Raw genomic sequence first — 19,489 nt, 5'->3', positions numbered from 1 at the left:
AAACTGTGATCCATCATATGAAGTGTAATGATATAGTGGACTGAGATTCATCTTATTTGAATACCAGTAATGTATATTTACATTTTTTTGTAATTGATACTTCCTATCTCAGTAAAGGGACCAAAAATACAAAGTATTTTCAAAACAACAGGGTCATGCAAAAGCTATTAGTTGTCCAAGGAGTCTAAAGTCTAATTTTATGCAGGAAGAAATGCTGAGGAGTCCTACAAAAAACCTACAATAGTAGCTGGAGCCCTCCTCCCCATATAACTAACTTGCTGGGCTATACATACCTTTCTTATTATTCGCGGTACATGAATGTCTGGCATGGGGGGGGGGGAGGGAATCAATATTATATAAATGAAAATAGCCACCTTTAAGGTGGACTGCTTGTTAAAATTCAAAATAATGATTTGACTTTTTCTCAGTCAAGGTAAAAAATATGTGTGAATTTTAATTTATTTTAAAAAATTATTTTATTTTTAAAAATGATGCAGCTTTAAAAAATATCATCTCACTAACTTTTTGTCTATGTTCAAATCTGTATTTGGTAAATAAATGTTTCAGCTTTCTAGCTGTGCCTCACTTGATTTCTTCATGATCAACAACATTTCTGTGATCTTTCCTCAACCTAATCTGATTTATGATAATTTTGGAAAGATACAACTGAAGTAATTTTTCGATGAGGTTCAGAATTTGTGGATGCCATTTTTGGAAAGGGATGAAATTGAGGCTATTGGTCATGTTTGACTTACAGGCAGACTTCAACTGGAAAAAAATGGAGGCTAGTATTTACATCTGTTGTTCACAGGTTTGTGAGTAATCACTTCTTCTAACCTGCAGCCATTGCCAGCTGATTTTTTTGTTATATTGGTGACTCAGAATGGTCTACTGATGTTTCTCAATGGATGCTAATTGTTAAGAGGTAGGACCATCATATTTTGAAAGAGGTATTAATATACTGACAGGGGAGAGGAGCTTTGCCCACTTAGGCACATGTGGTCTCCTTCACGTCAAGCATACATCCTCTTCTGGTTTGGTTCTTGGTTTCACACACATTTCCCCTCTTTAGCCGTCACCCCGTTTTTAGATTGGAGAATCCCCATGGTTTCTGAAAGCTCTGAAACTGCAACTTTTCCTCTCTCTTCACAGGGAAAATAAAGAAAATCATATGCTTACCTTCCTGCAAGTTTTCTCACTCCCCCTGCCCATACTACAGCAGTTCCTCCCACTCTTTGGGCCACAATTTCACAAGAGCTCTCCCCCCCCCCCCCCCCCCCACAAGCTGGGGATAGACCCTGTGAAATTGACAAGAAACTGGCATGGTCTAGCAAACTAACATTTGATCAAAGACTGCAACAACAACTGAGAAAAGGCGGCAGGCAACTACCCCAAATGGAGGTTGTGTGGAAATGACAAGGAAACTGTAGGTGGGCAAAATGGCATATCAGCTTGGCTGGGGCACTTTGCAGGAAGAGAATCCTTGTGCAATCAAAAAATCAAGAAAAGCCCCAAGCAAGCAATCAGCCATAGGGTACATAGTACATGCATAAATGGCCTTAATTTATCTGATTTCACTGTGTGGAAATATGCACATTTCAATGTAATCCAGAGGTTTGGCTTTTCAAGGTAGGAAAAGATGACTAAGGGCCATGATAGTTCATAAATCCAGAAATGTATAAAAATATAGAAAAATGTGCCTTAAACAGAAGGATAAGTTAATTTTGTAGCATTTGGGAACAATTGAAGTTGTAGGAATATGCCTCCTCATTGAATTAGAAGGGAGCAATCCAAAGCACATCTTCTCAGAAATAATCCCATTTTTATTCCAAAGAAAGTGTTCTCAAGATGGCAACCGAATTTACTAAATGGAACTGCTTAAGTTGCTTTTCTGACTATTTTCAGTAGGAGAGCCAGGATGAAGTCTCTTTTAAATGTTTCCAACCAAGCTTTTAGGAAATGTGGAGGGAGCTTGATTATGGATCAGCAGTCCTGTGCTTTCACTGCTGATTTGTACTGTGGGGCACACAATTCCTCATGTGCTGGGGAGGCGACATATAATCAGAGTTTGGTCATTGGCTCTAAAGAATATTTAATTGTTATGTGTAAGACTGGGAATCTCTTTGTTGAATGTACTCCACAAGAGATTGAAGGGAATTTCTGCAAAATTTAATCAGCTGCTCTGTCCAGAGAGTGCACAGCCCCATCCCTAAATTAATGTGTCTGTGAGGGGTGAAATACTGATTTCTGTGTGTGCGTGTTTCATGCACTTCTTGTTTCCTTTGTCTGCCTTAGTACAGCTTGGCATCCTTTGCCCATTTAGTTTGTGGATATTTGAGGCAATCTCTCCCAGAAGCACAGAGCTTTCAAGAGGCTATATTCTGTGAACTTTTATATACATTTTCATTCCTTATCTTTATGCAGAAAACCACGCTTCAAAGTAATAGTTTAATGTGTTTGTCAGCTTTCAAAATATTAGAAAACCTACATCTTCTCTATCTATATACTGTTCTCTCGGACTAGAATGTAACTTTTTCATTCTTACGATGAAACTATGTCACCCTTTGTCACACCCATATAGCTTTTGTCCTTTTCTTCTCCAATTCTTCCTCAGAGAGAGTTCTGACACTCTAACTCTGACAGTTTCTATATTCTGCACAGATTAATACATCTCAAAACTATCTTCAATTTCTCCCTCTCCTTGTAAAAACCTCACAGCCAAAATTCCCCTCACATAGCTTCACCCCCTTCACACATAGATCTCTCCCTTTTATAATCTTTCTTCCTTTTTTTCTCCCAGGCATTCCTCACAAAACCCAGTCACAGCTCACCTGCCTTTTTATGGCCGCTCCCCCCCTCTCTCCAGTTCAAAGCCACACAAACCTACAATCATTTCAATCCAACCTTAAGATCATTACCATAGTTTATGCTTTCAATGCAATATTAATTTAAAGCCAAGTCAAGTGAAAATGTTAGCTATAGTTTCATAGTTCATTAGTAGTTACAAGTACCATATATACTCATGTATAAGTCGACCCGCATATAAGTCGAGGGACCTAATTTTACCACAAAAAACTGGGAAAACTTATTGACTCGCGTATAAGTCGAGGGTGGGAAATGCAGCAGCTATTGGTAAATTTCAAAAATAAAAATAGATACCAATAAAATTACATTAATTAAGGCATCAGTAGGTTAAATGTTTTTTAATATTTATTTTTAAAAAAACAGTAAACTAGCTCTGTAAGCCCTAATTCTCCTTTTAAATCCACTCGGGGGCTTGATTTAAAGGGAGAATCTGGGGAAAATTTGAGGGTACCTGTCAGGGAAGGAATGTTTATGTTAGCAGTACCAACATTTTAGAGTATCTTTAGGAGACCCTCCTGATGATACCACCCAGGTTTTGTGAAGTTTGGTTCAAGGGGTCCAAAGTTATGGACCCTCAAAATGTAGCCCCATCTACTATTAGCTCCCATTGGAAACAATGGGAGATAGGGGCACCCCCTTTGGGGGTCCATAACTTCGGACCCCCTGAACCAAACTTCACCAAGCCTGGCTGGTATCATCAGGAGTGTCAACTGATGATACCCTGAAATGTTGGTACCGCTAGCCTAAAAACTTCACCCCCCTGGCGGTCGACAAAGTAAAAACCCTAAAAAATTTTTTTAAATACACCTCATTCATGTATAAGTCGAGGGGGGCTTTTTCAGCACAAAAATGTGCTGAAAAATTTGACTTATATGCAAGTATATACAGTATATAAAAGGTCTACTATTGAAGCACCTCTGAATTCTAAAAAGTTGCAAGATCTCCATTCTTGCTTGAATCTGAGGAAGAGTGCTTTGTCTCTCGGAAGTTTATACCTTAAAAATCTTTTTGGTCTTTAAGAATGTAACTATCAAAGATGTTTTGTGCACTTCTAGATGACTCTGATTCACATATATGTGTGCACTCAAGAGTGCCTAGGTATCTGGTTCACGTTCCTATATCAGATCATTGACTCATAGCTAGAGGTACATCTGAATAACACCATAGGAATGTTCAGTATACAGTACGCAACAGAAATTCAGCTTCAATTTTAAGCGGTTTTATTAAATAACTATTAGTATAGAACAAGACTCTGAAAACTTGAAATCTACTCTTCAGATTTAATATGTATAAAAGAGAATACTTTCATTTTACAATGTGACTTAGAAAGCCAGAAACTATAAAAAGACTTCCTAGTGCCATATTATTTGTACGTTCAGGGTTGTCACTGTCAAAGATGGAATGTTTGGCCAAGATTGATCAATAAGGCAAACCTAGAAGACTATTTTAAGCAAAATATAAAAGCATAGCCAGGAAGGAAATACAACAATGAAGTAAATCACAAAAGCGATAGGAACAAAACTGTGCTTTTGTAATTAACTGTTCTGGATAAATCTTCAATAGTGCCTTTGTTATAGGCAACAATATGATGCCACAAGTGACCTTACCCTAACAGGAAAGTCAGTTTTCTTCATAGTGGGACTTCCAATCCTATAGCCTTTCTGAATTCAGACTTTTGTGGTTCTAAGATATCATAAAAAATTCTAGTTTTATCAAAACAGTTTCTGATGAAGAGCAGATCTTCTATAGAGTAGCTGTCACATTTTCCTGTCCAAATGGTCAAGGTGTATCTGTAATTAGAGTGACCAAACCAATTAATTTCCTTTTAAGAACATCTGCATACACAATTAAAATAGCTTGATTAAAATATAAGCATTTCAGACTGATATAATTCATATTTTGCCTTTCCTATCTTTGTCATAAACATTTACAGCTGCACAGTTGAAACTATCTAAACTAAATTTTTAAAGTGTACAAATAACTATTCACTATGAAGCATTCAAGAAAATTAATCAAATCAACAAAATCAGGGCAGGATCACATTCTCCCATGGAACCCTACTCATTCCCTCCAGTTGCCTTCAGAGGTGTCCTGACCATCTGAGGCCAAAGAGGTCCAACTGGAGAAAGGGCCTTTTCAGTTATGGCACCAAAACACTGTCACCCTTTCTCCTTCGCTTCTGCCAGCAGGCTGTCGCCATTCTGGGCCTGCCAAAGCGCCTGAGACATGCCTGGGCATACCCTGCTGTGACTGGTCTTGTATCAGCATTGCCCCAGGCCAGAGGCCCAACTTTCCTGTTTTGAAGCAAGGTAGCGAATAGAGTTCACCGGCCCCTAATCTCTCCTCTTCCGTTAATGGCCAGGCCATTCCCAAAACGATGTATCTACCACAACTGTCTCCAACTATCCTTTCTCATGCTGATATGGGGAATGCAAAGGTGGGGGCTTTCTGATGGTAACTGTAAGGTTTATACTAGGAGCCAGGGAGCTGGGACCTCAGTCTCAGCTACCTGGCCATATGGGTCAGACACAGTTTCAATAAAGCTCTTGAAACCATTCTGGAGTCTTGTTATTGACTGGGGTACTAGGCCCTTACACAGGTGGAGACTTCATGGTTTTGTTTGGCATATCCCCAATAACTATTATTGACCCTGCCCCATAGTTGTGTTGTTATATGTGTTTATATTTTTATTGACATTGTTTAAATATTTAATATATACTCTTTTTAAATGCTATTTTAATATTTTACATGCTGTGAGATTCTGATGATCACCACCTGATGTAATGTTCTGATGATCACCATAATGGAAAGATTTTTTGGAAATAACTATTTTAAATTTGTCCTATTTCAATTTTATTTATTTAAAACAACTGCCTTCTATTCAAATATGGTCTCCAACCACCCCACCCCACCCCTCCTTGCTCGGAGGACACCACCCACCTGGAGCTGGACTAGTTAGGACGATACAGCAGCTTCGGGGCTCCTCCCCGGCCAGCTGACCACTTAGAAAGGGGCTGGGGACGGAAGACCGCAGCTCGCAGCAGACACTGATGCTGCGAGGGAGGTAGGGGTGGAAGAGGCACACTGGGGAACCTCCCTGACACCAACGCATGCAGATGAAGCCCGGCATGGGGCTGGGCTCGCCCCTGCCAAGCCAGCATGGGCAGACATGTGGCCGGGTGACATTCAAATTTGTTTTATTTTACTAATAAATAGGCATAAAAATTTTAGTGAGTCACAGAGGAGAGGTATTAAAATAACCGGGCCATGGGGGAAAAAAGTTTGGGAAACACTAGTGTAGTTGATTAGACACTACCGATTGCTTTTCTTGGTGCATCATTTATTTGGTTTCTGCACTTTTCCCTATTTTCTCTTGGATCTAGTTTCCATTACAATCTTTCTCAAAACTTTGAAGCAACCCAGGTTTAATAGAGAACAGCCAGGGAAACCTCAGGAGTTGCACCAATGTATCATGATGCAGTGCGCAGAAGAAAAAAAAACCCTGCTTCCTACCAGCATTGAACTGCCAGATAAACCCATGTGTAAATGTATATAATTAAAATAAATAGCTGCTAATGAATTTGGGACTTGCAAGGAATTGTAGGGGATTAAAATGGGAAATCCTGTCTCCTTCCCTCAGAGCAATATTGTCTGATCAATCAGATTCTGGGTCAGATGAGAAGATTCCTGTGTACCTAATCTGAACACCCAGAGCAATTGCTCTATGGCTGCTAAAGTTTGCAACGAGTGTGCCCAGATCTTAACAGGCCGTTAGAAAAAGTCTCCTTAATTTGTAGGTGGAAAGTGCTGTTAAGTCTCAGCTGACTTAGGGCTACCCCATAGCATTTTCAAGGCAAGAGACATACAGTGGTAGTTTGCCATTCCTACCTCTCCCTGGGCTGAGAGAGTTTCTGAGAGAACTGTGCTTGGCCCAAGGTCACACAGCAGGCTTAATGTGAAGGAGTGGAGAATCAAATCTGGGTCTCCAGATTAGAGTTCATTGTTGTTAACCAGTACACCATGCTGGCTCTCTTTTTAATTTACAAACTAGTATTTTCTACCTGAGAGTTTATCCATTTATTTCCCTACTGATAGACATGGGGTTACCAAGTTTATTATTAGATACAATAAGCATACCTGTTTGATTGTTGTAATAACCACTGAAGTTCAGATATTGACTGGCGCACCAAAGCAGCTCTTACAGGGAATGTTATTGGCTGAGTAAGATCTCTACAAATAGTTGCCATTTCTTGCATCATTGCTGAACTGTATCCTATAAAAAACGAACAATAAAGCATTCAAGAACTGAGTGGATATTCTTGGTGGCATCGCTTGTGTTTTGTTCATTTATGTCATCCTCACAGAATGTTCATTCATCAGAAATCATTTTGAGGAGTCACAAGAAGACAAGGAGCTGTGAAATGCAACAAATGTATTGCATCCCGACCAACAGAGATCATTCTCAGATTCTCAAGGCTGTACAACAGTTTTCTTAGTGGTCAGGACATCGAAAATAATTTTTTTTAATTTAGAAAGAGTTGACATTCTTTGTGTGCAGACTATAGGAGCATTACACAAGGGCTTGGATTTTTAAACTAGTTGTACTCTTCAACATATTTTTAAAATACTAGTTGTGGTGGGTCTGGCCGTGAAAGCCTTCGACAATACATATTAATAATCGATTTACACAACCATTTTGAGGAGGCAATTAGCGAAGAAAATACTTAAGGAGATACACTGCTCATCTATTCTGTGACTCTCTCAAACATGTGTCAGCATCACAGTTAAAAAGTATGGAATCCAGACTAAGTAGAGACCTGAAGTATCCCTGAAACATATTTATACAATTAAAATATGAAGTTAACGCCAAGATCCTTTCATTGTGTTTTACACAGAGAAAAGCTTTCTTCATTGAAATTAATGAAGAAGCAGTAGAACTCTTCTGTCTAAGGCTCAAGCTTAGACATTACAAGTTGTTAATTAGTTGGGTCAGGGTTCCCCAGAGATCAGTGCTGTTTGCATAGTACAGGACCTGCAGGGGTCCAATTCTGCTCAAGATAGTGGTGTGGGGGAAGGTAGAGGGGCCTTTGCCTCTTAATCACCCAGGAGTATTTCAATTTGAGAAAACAGTGTGGAGAGTACCACAGGCACTCCCCCCACCCCCATATCGTTATATCCTTTTTCACTAGACAAACCAGGAGTTGAAACTGAAACTTCTGAGGTCTACCACAAAAGGTTGACAGTATAGGACTAGAATTCACACCCCCTAGTCCACAACTACATATTGATCAACACAAGCAGATGGAATTTAAGTGAAACACATTTGGCAAAATTAAATGTTTAGCAGACCATTCTCACCTTTATTGCATTTTAGATTAATCCACCCAGTTGTCCACCCCAGTGATAAGGTTACATTTGGAAAAAATGATGTAACAGTGTCCAGAAAACCCTTTGCATCTACTGTACAACTGCTTCCATTTGGTCCAGGAAGAATGTCTGCATTTATCCAAACAGGTTTGTTGAGTTTTATATTCTCAAGAAGCTTCATCGAAGGATTCACAGATTCCAGACTATAAACACAGGAAACCAAATTCATACTGTAGCCAAATGGGAAGAAGCGTACAATATATGTTATGTTCCTTCTCTATACAAGGTAGGATTCTCAGATAATTCCCAGAGCACCACTGCCTCTAGTAGCTTTTAAGGACCAGTATAGGACATACGTACTGATGATGTAAGACTTGAAAAGTGACACATACTGAAGTGCAAAATAAATGTTAAACAGAATGTTATTAAAGATAAAACAGGCTGCTTCATGACTTATGCCATGTTTTAAAATCTGCAATTTTATATATTCTAATAAAACTCAGCTGGAAATTCAGCTAAACCCAAGGATCCAAGTTTCTGTGATTTTTAATCAAGAAAAACTAGAAAGAACCTTACAGGAACAACTGGAACTATTAAAAAAGGTTATTTTTATTGAAATATTTAATTATTATTATAGGATGGATCCATATTGAATTGGTAATTTCCACTGATTTCCCTTTTGCATTGCAGGATACCCCCCCCCCCCCTTTTATGTTGTCTTTCAGGATCTTTTACCCTCCAGAAAGTAAACATGTTGAAGATCAATAGCCTACAGAAAGAGATGGAGAAAGCAGATTATTTTCATTCTACAGCTGGAAAATATGGTCTGGATGCAATCCACTGCATCCTAAAATGCCTTACAACACTGGTATATAGATTAATTATTGCTAATGTACCACATAATGTTTACAATTTCTCATGTTAAAAGCATTTTAATATTTTAGGATAGTACTTAATGTTATAATAGGGCCAGTTCGCACATTACAAATCTACGGAGTGAGCCCATGAATTTTCAGCAGACACGTGCCTCAAGTTCAGTGCTGGGAGCTTAACTGCTAGGCATGTAAAGTGGAGCGGGCGGGGGGGGGGGGGGGGGGGTGAATGTGGGCTGGGACTGAAGCATGCATGAAAGCCAGCTGAAGCCTTTCCCTCCTTATGCTTGGTTCCTGATCTACAATGTCCCTGGAAGCTGTTATTTGCTTCACTGGGGAAACTTAAGTGGTATTTTTATTTTATTTACTTTGTTTATACCTTGCCTTTCTCCCCAGCAGGGACCCACAGTACATTACAGTATTCTCTTTTCCATTTTATCCTCAAAACAACCCTGTAAGGTAGATTAGGCTTAGAGTGCAAACCAGGCCCAAAGTTATTGAGCATGGCTGCATGGCAGACATGGCATTTGAACCTGAATCATCCCAATCCTAGCCCACTATATCCTACTGGCTCTCAATACATGTTTCCCCAATAAGGCCATATCTAGTTAGGAAAATGATGTAAAGATAAAGCTTTTTTTGTGGATGATGTGTTCCTGATCTAATCTGGGACCCCACACACCTGGAAATGATGTTCCCAGCCCAGGATTGATAGGTAGTTATTTATATTGGAAATCTCTGATTGGTTTCCCATTTACCTTTTAAAATCAAGCTTGATACCCTTGCTAGTATTTTTAACCTCTTTTAGCCACTCCTCTAGTGTATTATCACTGTTGGTTTCAGGTGGATGAGCCATGATTGGTTCACCCCTGCCATCTTCTCCACAAAGAAGGACATCTGCCTCTATCATGTGAGCTGTACCTGTTCATACACAGAAAAGAGAAAGAAAGAAAAAACGGCTAGATAATATTTGCTATATAGAAAGGAATGCATTGCATTCGTTTAGTGGTTAGAGTGTCATATTAGGATGTAGGAGATGCAGGTTTGAACCCCAGTCTGCCATGAAAGCTTGCTGGGTGACCTTGGGCCAATCACATACTCTTAGCCTAACCAACCTTGCAGGGCTGTTGTGCAGATAAAATAGAGGAGAGGAAAAATCTTATAAGCTGCTTTGCAGGCCCATTGAGGACAAAGGCAAGATATAAATAAAATAAAACTCTGGATAATGGCCAATGTGTCCAATTGTGAATAATCATTCTGCTATTCTGTTTCTCAAGGGATAACAACAATTTTGTCTCATTTAAAAACAGAAAATCAGATTGAATGAATGAAGAAACAAATTTTAGATCTAGCAACATGGAAGTTGCTGATTGCTAACATGTTTGTTACAAGTGAATTCATAACCCAAGACAAGTGTGTTGCTTAGTAGCAAGTGGATCATTTAGTCTGATGTCACAGTCGGGTTTAGCAGCCATACATGTTACTGGCTGGCTGGCTGCCATGATTTTAGCTGCTGCAGAACTATAGGGTAGGACCCCTTAATTTTCCTTTCAGTTCAGGATTACACGTACAGGCATTTCCCAATTAATCAAATATTTCCATCTCCCAGAAGATGAGGTATTTTAGGCTTAGAGAATGTGACTAGCTCAAGTGAACTTCCATAGCATGTGTGGGGATTTGACCCTAATTTGATGCTCTTAACTAACTGCTTCAGAGCCTCTTTTCCATGTGATGCAATGCCTCAAATCTGGATGAACTCCAGCAGCATGCTTCACTTAGCTACAAAGGCCTTGGAAAATGTTGCTTAGCATACAAATATTAGCACACAATATTTTCATCAGGGTTCTGTCTCTAACCATACAGACTAGAAATGTATTTTTTCTGATGACAAAACAGGATGCCAGGTAACTTATATTTATGATCTGATTACTACAAAAACAGCCTCTGTTCTTCCAACAAACCCACTGTAATGCTACTGTGCCTCAAAATGTCTGCAATAACTGCTTTTGTACTATGATTTTCAATTAAAATAAATCCTTTACCATTCATATATTTTCAGATAAACTTTCCAATAAATACTCACTTTCTATTGCCTCAGTCATTTGCAATTTATTGTTCGCTGCATGATACCACAGGATTTCAGCTCCATCTCTCGTTTTAATTTGCTTAGTATTCAGAAAATAATCCAATATATTTTCACTCCAAGAGCCTGCATTGAGAACATTAGTGTGGATAAATATTCATGAAAGGGAGATTGGAACTGCTTATTAAACCACGTTTATACATATTGTGAGATTGGAGTATACTAGTACTGTATATAAAATTGCAACAACCCCTTCTCTGAAATGAAAGTGCTATTTACATAATGATGAAATCTGAAACAAAAAATGAAAAGCAGAATCTAAGTATCCCAATCATACAAATGAGTTAATTAAATTAAAAAATCTGACCCAGGGAATTATTATTTTATTTCAGTGAGTTTAGATTGGAGTAACTACCTAGAATGTTACTGAAAACTAGTTCTAGTGCTCATGAATAGCAGATGAACTACTGAATGTGTCAGCCCATAGTACTTTAGACTGCAGGTGAAGATTCACATGACTGAATGACCTATTTTTAAAAAATCTCTGCACATAGAAGGCTAAATGTCAGAAAGAAGGATTAATGTCTATTTTCTCCTGACATACTAGTCTTCTGCATATAGGATTTTTTAATGGAAGAACATTACAACATGGGATCTCTTACCTGTCATTTGGAGTGATACAGACCAGTTACAGGTTTACTATCCCATCCATTGTTTGTGAGAACTATGCCTGAGTAACTACTGACTGAACAAAAAACAAATTTAGCTGGAAATATCACTGATTTAAGAGAGAATTTGAGCAAAGTAAATTAATATCGCAGTAGTTGCTATGTAGACTAAACAGTTGTTTCCAGTAGGTATCTGTTTAAACCAGTGTTTCCCAACCTTTTCAACGTCATGGTACCCTTGACCTCACTCTTCAAACCTCAGGGTACTCTTGAGGTTTGTTTGTTGTTGGTTTTTTTTGCATTTTTAGGGTTTTTTTCCGTTTTTAGCGTGTAGGTGTGGGGAATGGCAAGCGAGGGGAGGGGAGGGAAAGCAGTATTGACAGCCCCGTAGTTTGTTTGCCTAAATTTGGCGTGGATTGGGGGGATTTAAAGGGAGAGCTTCCTTTAAATCTACCCCCCCAATCCACGCCAAAATTAGGCAAATAAAACAATGCTGTTTTTCAGTGTTGTTTAAAGGGAGCCCATCAGCCTTCCAACCCCCCCCCCTTCAAAATCCATTTGATTCAAGGGGGGGGGGCGGTAGCATTGTCATGGTACCCCTGGGACATGCTCATGGCACCCCAGGGTACCACGGAACCCTGGTTGGGAATCACTGGTTTAAACGTACACCTGGAGAACCCAATATAAGTGCTTACTCACTACTACTACAGCATAAAATCATAATTCAACAGAGTAAAAATTATGTTATGCATAGTTTACCAGTTCACATATGCCAACTTATCACATATCCTATTCCAATTTTAATTGTTTAAAACTAGTAACATGTATGTTTATTGATTCAAATGGAAGAACAAATGTGTTTTTTAGCAGACCATAAATTTGACAAGGATGACAGGAAGCAGTATATTTTTTCAGAACTCTTCATGTACATTTAGTGCACTAATTGCAGATAAACAAGTATCCTGTGGTTAACATGAGATCAAAATCTCTTAGCTGGGTTTTGGACTTCTACTGAAAGGTTTGTGCATTTCCCCACGATAAATTACAATGCTTGTTTATGGGGAAATGTGATTTTCCTCTTATTTAGGGCATCTAACATAATTGTGCCTGCTGTGTTGAACAGTTTGTGCTTATTACATTGTATGTGCAACATGGCACTGTGGGAACAGGCCAGAATGTGTATAAATTTGTTTAATCAAGAATTATGGGAAATCCAAATGAACCAAAGATTTGCAAAGAATCAAAATGGAGCTTCTGTATAGTGACCAGCAAGTCTGCAGTTTTGAAACAGGTCAAAGGAATGTTACCAGCTATGCAGGCCAGCAAGATAACATCTTTGACATCTTGGCACTGAGGGCCTACGTGACAGAAGACAGATGCAATTTTATTACCTTGTTTTTGGGTTAGAAATGAATGTGATTAGTTAAATTACAAAGTGTTTTTCTATATAGTTAAATGAACACATAAATGATAAGTGATTCACATGTATTAGTATTTTACTATAATCCTATTGTGTTAGAATCATTGTATAAGTCTTAGAATCATGTTTTAACATTTCAAACTGGGGAATTGTTAGAATCATTTCATGTTGGGAGAGAAGGAAAGTTTTATGAGCCAATGGAATGCTGCATTGCCTTAGGGATAGCTCTCTCTGAGAGAAACCTAGCAAAACGGGTTTTTCTTGAAGACAGTGAGCTAGCTTTTATGGCAGTTCTTTGTATATGCACAGAGAGAAAGCACGCACAAACAGCATGTAGCGTTTGACGTAGAATAAGAGGTTGTCTTATTGTGACCAAAGACAGTTCTGACCAATAAGATTTTAAAGGTATATGAATCATAATACGTGGAACAAAAGGGGAGGACTGTGTGACGTCTTTGCATCTACAAAAACTCAGGTTTTCCTATACTGGGCGTGCCTCCGTCGAGAGTCACCCAGGAGAGGGCAATCTCCTGTAACATTCTAAACATTGTATTGGGGCGTGCCTCTCCTTCGGGAAGGTTACCTTCTGTAACTTATCTGTATTCTGTAACGTTCTAAATTCTGTGTCTATCACTCGAGGGCACTAAGGGCGTGTCTCTTCCTTGGGAGAGTTCACATTCTGTAAACTGATCTATATTCTGCTAAGTAAAACTGTCTGTTTTCTAATGTCAGATGTATTTTGCTTTATTTCAAACTTTAAGTTTTTCTTAAAACTAACTCAGCTGTGTAGGACCAGAGAGCCGCCCTGGCCCCACAGCACAATTTTCCTACTTCTATCACTGTGACATTTTTGTGAAGGCATGCAATTTTTCATTTCTTGAGAGGCATGCAGCCAATCCACTCAAGCAGGAAGAAGTTCTTTCTCAAAAACAACACTACAGTCTTAATACCAACATAGATATGTCCCTACAGCAACGCTATCGCTGCCCTTTCCATGATCAGGAGATTGCTGATAGTGTTGAATCACTGTTTGTACAAATACACCAAACAGATATGTGCAATTTAATTCCAGTGTTGATTGGCCTCCAAGCCTTAAGGAAAAAAATGAATAATAAGCTCTGTCATATTGACATTCAAGTGTACAGCATTCATCTTGTGTGGGATGTTCTTACAAACCCTATCTCTCGTTTGCTCCTTCCCTTTATTTTAAACAGATTATTCTAGATTTTTAGTGTTACCAAAATGAAATCAACTATACCTTTTTCCACAAAAAGAAGACAGGAGATGTGTGAATTAATATGTCCCATCTTCATGGACCTTTCTGTGGAGTAATGCTCTGCTGGGGTCCTAGTGCTTGCCTCCCCCGCCCTTCTTTTAAGGCTAGAGAACCACATTTAAGCGCCAGCTTCATCAAAACGATTCTCCTTTGCGATGTTAAACATAGCCCTTTGATAAAAGAGCATTTACAGTGTTCTAGATGGCCGGGAACAGGAAACAAAATGGCAGACGCAACTGTAAGAAAACGAAAGTGATGCTGATAGCCGTCTGAAGCACTAAAAATGCTCTTTTATCCATGCTGTTTCACATTGCAAAGGATAATGTTTTTGACGTAGTCGGTGCTTAAATATGATTCTCTAGTCTTAAAGGAGAACCAGGACCTCTCTGACATGGAGGCATACACATTTGGCTTCCTTTGAAAAACAAACAACCACACTGTCTTTTGTGTGTGTGTGGAAATGGGTTTTTACCACATTCCAATTACTGTCTCACTGTTAAAAATGTTTTCTATACATATTCCCTAGTTTAAGTATTTGGAAGCAAAACCCCACTAACAAAGAAAATACTGTTGAGATCAAAAACTCTGGAAGTGCAAGTCAGTGGTTTGTGTGCACATTATATGTTAACCTTCAACATAAAAACTAAAACTATAAAAGCATCTGTGAAGAAATTGTCTTTTTTAGTTTTCTCCCAACTTGTTTGTAGCTGCTTTAGCTAAAGGTCACATCCCAGCTGCGGGGTATTTCCTTAATGGTTAGGACTTCAACAACCCCCTTTCAAGTATTTGCACCTGATAGCAATAATGTACTCAATAAACCTTTAAAAATATTTTATTCAATTATTTTGCCTCTGAGTTATGTGTGCTTTCCAAATCCTGACCCACAAGAGATGGCTCGTCAGCACCTTCTCTACAGCATCTTTATCAAATACTCCTCACTCTCCAATAGCAGCTAATAAAGGGGTGAAACAAGGGTGTGTTCTCGAACCAACATTACTTAATTTCTGAGTGATTTGCCTGCTGCTCTTTTAGCTCTTGATGCTCATGAGCCATCTCTAGGGACTTCTAGAATGTCTGTTTTACTTTACGCAGACAATGCAGTTCTACTTTCACATTCTCAAGTAGGTTTAATGCATCTTCTCAAGTGTTGCCAAGATTACTGCAACGACAACAACTTAGTCCTAAACTATTCTAAATCCAAAGTCTTAGTTCTCTCAAACTCGTGGCGCCTCCTCAAATGGCCTCTCAACAACCACCATTTGGAGCAAGTAAAAACTTTCAAATATTCAGGCCTTAATTAAAATTACCATCATAAGGCCGACTGGACGCAACATAGGAATAGAGCGACAGAATTGAGTAAAACCACCAGCAATGCTATCCTTCGCTTCTTCTACAACAAGGGACATAGATATATTCCAGCAACTTTAAAGATATTTAATGCCAAAATCTGTTGGCAGCTCTTTTATGGTATCCTATTATGTATTCAAGCATGGAACATAGTTCCTATACAGAATTTTTGGAATCCCCCATTCTGTACCCTATGCTGTCTTGTGCTTAGAAGCAGGCCAGCATTTGATGGAAACCAGAGCTTGGTGTCTCACCTTCAAGTTTTTGCTACAAATCTGCTATAACAACAAGGATTCTAGGTTAACTTCTCATGCTCTCACCTTCATTCATTCAACGGGTTGAACGCCAAACTACAAGATTTGGATTTGCCACTGGACTCTTTACTTATGCTAACTGCTAATGAGTTAGCATTTTGTAAAGTAAAAGAGACTTTGTGAGCAAAGACCACAGAGACTGATGGCCCAAGTAAATGAAGTTTGCTCCCCTATGCATCTGGGAATCCTCCCTCAGTTTACCATCACAACCAGCTATCTTAATCTTTTAACTGATCCCAAACTGCGACGAGCTGTTACTCTGGCTAGATGCAACGTGCTTCCTTCCACCATAAGATTCAGCAGAGAGAATCATATTGCAACCACTGACAGAACTTGCAGTTGCACCCTTGGATTGGAGGAAACAGTTCACGACCTTCACCACTGCCCTTTTTATGACTCTGAGCAGAAAAACTTACTTAAACCCTTTTGTCTGGCCTAGACAGTATTGTGGATGCTGCCCAAACTCTGTTTTTGTTAGATAGCAGCTCAATACTGGAACCTATGGCCAGATTTCTGTGTGTCGTTGTAATCACATGTTCCCAATTTTTCGCTTAACAAAACTTTTAATCCTTTCTTTTTAAATATTGTTTTATTTAATTATCTTAATTTTTATATTCTTCAAGCCTATTGCATGTTATATTTTTAATGCCATTAAAGGTTTCAATTCAATTCAAATACTCCGACAGATTTCTTCTCTTTAGTTCTAAGCTAATGATTTTCCTAAATAACAATGTCTAACAGCAGTCTCATGCCAAAATTTCTTGAAAAAAATGGAAATACTACATAGAAGTTCTAGAGAAAAGTAACTTAAAGCCAAGGCCTGATTCTTCAAATTAATCAGAGATCTAGCATTGCATATTAGTGATCTTCAGCCTGATGTGGTGCTTGCAACTTTGCCTCAACCCAAAGCACAACAATGCCACTTACACAGTGATTGTGAAAGGAATCATATGAGGGAAGGTTGGGGCAAATAATGCTCTGGAATAGATAACTCCAGTGTGTGTCATCCTCTGGCTGCATGTTCACTTTTTTGGAAACTGAGCTATCACTACACAATAGCAATAATTCCCAACTTAATTTTCCTGTGTAGACAAAACAATCCAGCTGTGAATATTTGCTATAGCAAAATGTAGCACAATATTCAGTGATACATGGATGCAACCTCTGATAATCTCAGCAAGATGGCTCAAACACTTTTTAGGTCCGCAGCACGTCCTTCATTCAGTTCAAAGACTCCAAACTGCAGCATCAGGGCATTTCCACAGTGCCCTGAAATAATTTGTTTCCTTTTGCCTCCCTTCCCCTTATTTATTGAGCCTAATATAGAGTTCTGGAAAATGCAAAACTTGCACTGTTCTGCAAAATTTTGGTTGGTCTAAATAAAAATTATTAAACAATGTGGAAAACCTTTGTTTTAAAAATGTTTCTACAGACCATCATGGCTACATAAAAACACTGACTACCTATATAGTTGAGGAGACTTTTATATTTCTAAAGATAGTTCTTATGTTTTGTGTGTATGTATCTGTTACAGTTAACATCTGAAGTGCAAACTTGCACGTTGCCAATTTGACCAGATATATAAAGTGTGTTTAAGTTAATCAAACAATTAAACACCTGGTAATGTAGTGGTTAGGTGACTTGACTAGGTTCCAGGATCCCCAGATCCCCAGATTCAAATCTCAACTATGGCATGAAGCAAGGGCTACTTTGATCCTCTGAAGATGCCAGCCACAGATGCAGGCGAAACATCAGGAGAGAATGCTGCTAGAACACGGCCATACAGCCCGGAAACCACACAGCACCCAAGGGCTACTTTTCTGTAAAAAAGCTGCATTTTGTTTAATTGTCATATTTTGGTGAGTCTCCATTTCAGATGTTACAGCATAAATGCAAATAGACCAGATGAGCTCTCCAGGGCCCCAGGCAGGGGCAAGATTGCTAATCTCCAGATGGGGTCTGGAGATATCTTGGAATTAAGCCTACAGTTCCCGGGGAAAAAAAAGGTTGCTTTGGAGGCTGGACTCTATGGTATTATATACCATTCTAAGGAAGGTCCCCCACAGGCTCCACCCCTAAATCTCCAGGAATTTCCAAACTGGGGTTAAAGATCTTTCATATCACCTACTAGCAGATTATTTTGCCTGGAGGTGCCAGGGGTTAAACCTAAGACTTTCTGAATGCCAAGCAGATGCTTTATCCCAAGCCACGAAAATAGAGTATCTTTATGATGGCATCAACATTCATACACTATAGCCTTCTTACCCATATAGTGTGTTGGAGTTAGTCAAATTATTAAGCTGCAGTGCAAGTAACAATCAGATGACTGGACTAGGTTCTGAGAGACCCAGGTTCAAATTCCAACCACAGTATGAAGCCCATGGGTTACTGCGGATCAGTCGTCCTTTGTCAACCCAACCTAACCTACTTTATAACATTTTTGTGAGGATAACTTGGGAGGACTAAAAAACAATGGAGACTCCTCTGAGCTTCTTGGACAAAGGGCTGAATAAAATTTTGTTAAATAAGGCCAATCTCCTGTTCAATCACTCAGTTGGTCGGGTGGCCCTGGCAAGCCAAGTTCCCTAAATGGCTGGATTATTCTGAGAATTTCAAAAAGCAGGAAAAGCCATATATGTTGCCTTGAGGTCCCCGGCAAAAGTAGGGAAAAAATATAATGGCTGTACTTGTAATTACTGTACTGATAATTACTACCTGCTTCAGCCGACATGTTTCATATAGACTAGCCTAACGAGTGCTGCGGTTGTGCAGGAGGGGAAAACCCCCTGTAAAATAGGGAAACCCCACGAAAGGCATCTTTTTTCCTTTTCAGGGAGTTTGGTCCACTATTAAAAATATTCTGAGTACGCGCGTGCAGCTTTGTGAGCATAGACACGACCGGACACTTTTAAAATACGGAACAAACAAATAGACCAGCCAAACGAGACTGTCTTTTCTCTCCTTCTTTTTGAATGAAATTCCCTCCCCTCTTTCAGAAGGACCAACGAAGAAAACGACCTCCGCGGCTAAATCTCTTTTAAGCCGCCCCTTCCAACCGTACGAAGTGGCGGAGGGACACAGCTTCGTCTCTCCTCCCTTCGCCGCACACTCTCTGTGAGGAGGGGCGGGGAACAGCTCTTACCCTGCTCGACCCCAGTCATGGTCGAGATGCCGGAGGGTCAAGGTCTGACTCGATGCAGTCGGCAACAGCCGCTGTTAGTGAGCCACAGCGAAAGCAGTTGGCGACTGCAACATATCCTTCCGCCAAGGGATTTGA

The 19,489-nt window shown here is 39.3% G+C and overlaps 1 protein-coding gene across 3 annotated transcripts in view; it reads right to left on the bottom strand.

The window, feature by feature from the left end:
• FAM151B (family with sequence similarity 151 member B) overlaps positions 1 to 19,489 on the bottom strand; it is a 26,896-nt gene extending 7,407 nt beyond the window's left edge. For 2 of the 3 annotated variants that reach the window (XM_048504025.1, XM_048504024.1), the window contains exons 1-6: positions 19,355 to 19,489; positions 11,188 to 11,313; positions 9,863 to 10,025; positions 8,224 to 8,435; positions 7,003 to 7,138; positions 4,473 to 4,655 (exon numbers count right to left, since the gene is read on the bottom strand). In XM_048504025.1, the coding sequence (XP_048359982.1) occupies positions 4,496 to 4,655; positions 7,003 to 7,138; positions 8,224 to 8,435; positions 9,863 to 10,025; positions 11,188 to 11,313; positions 19,355 to 19,373 (816 nt within the window). In that variant the 5' untranslated portion in view covers positions 19,374 to 19,489 and the 3' untranslated portion in view covers positions 4,473 to 4,495. Of the gene's footprint in view, positions 1 to 4,068; positions 4,656 to 7,002; positions 7,139 to 8,223; positions 8,436 to 9,862; positions 10,026 to 11,187; positions 11,314 to 19,354 lie in introns of those variants that run through there. The other variant, XM_048504023.1, reaches the window with a different exon arrangement.

Source organism: Sphaerodactylus townsendi, linkage group LG07, assembly GCF_021028975.2.
Source record: "Sphaerodactylus townsendi isolate TG3544 linkage group LG07, MPM_Stown_v2.3, whole genome shotgun sequence".
NCBI lineage: Eukaryota > Metazoa > Chordata > Lepidosauria > Squamata > Sphaerodactylidae > Sphaerodactylus > Sphaerodactylus townsendi.
Note: the sequence above shows the minus strand (reverse complement) of the source record. Positions and strands in the feature narration are given on the sequence as shown.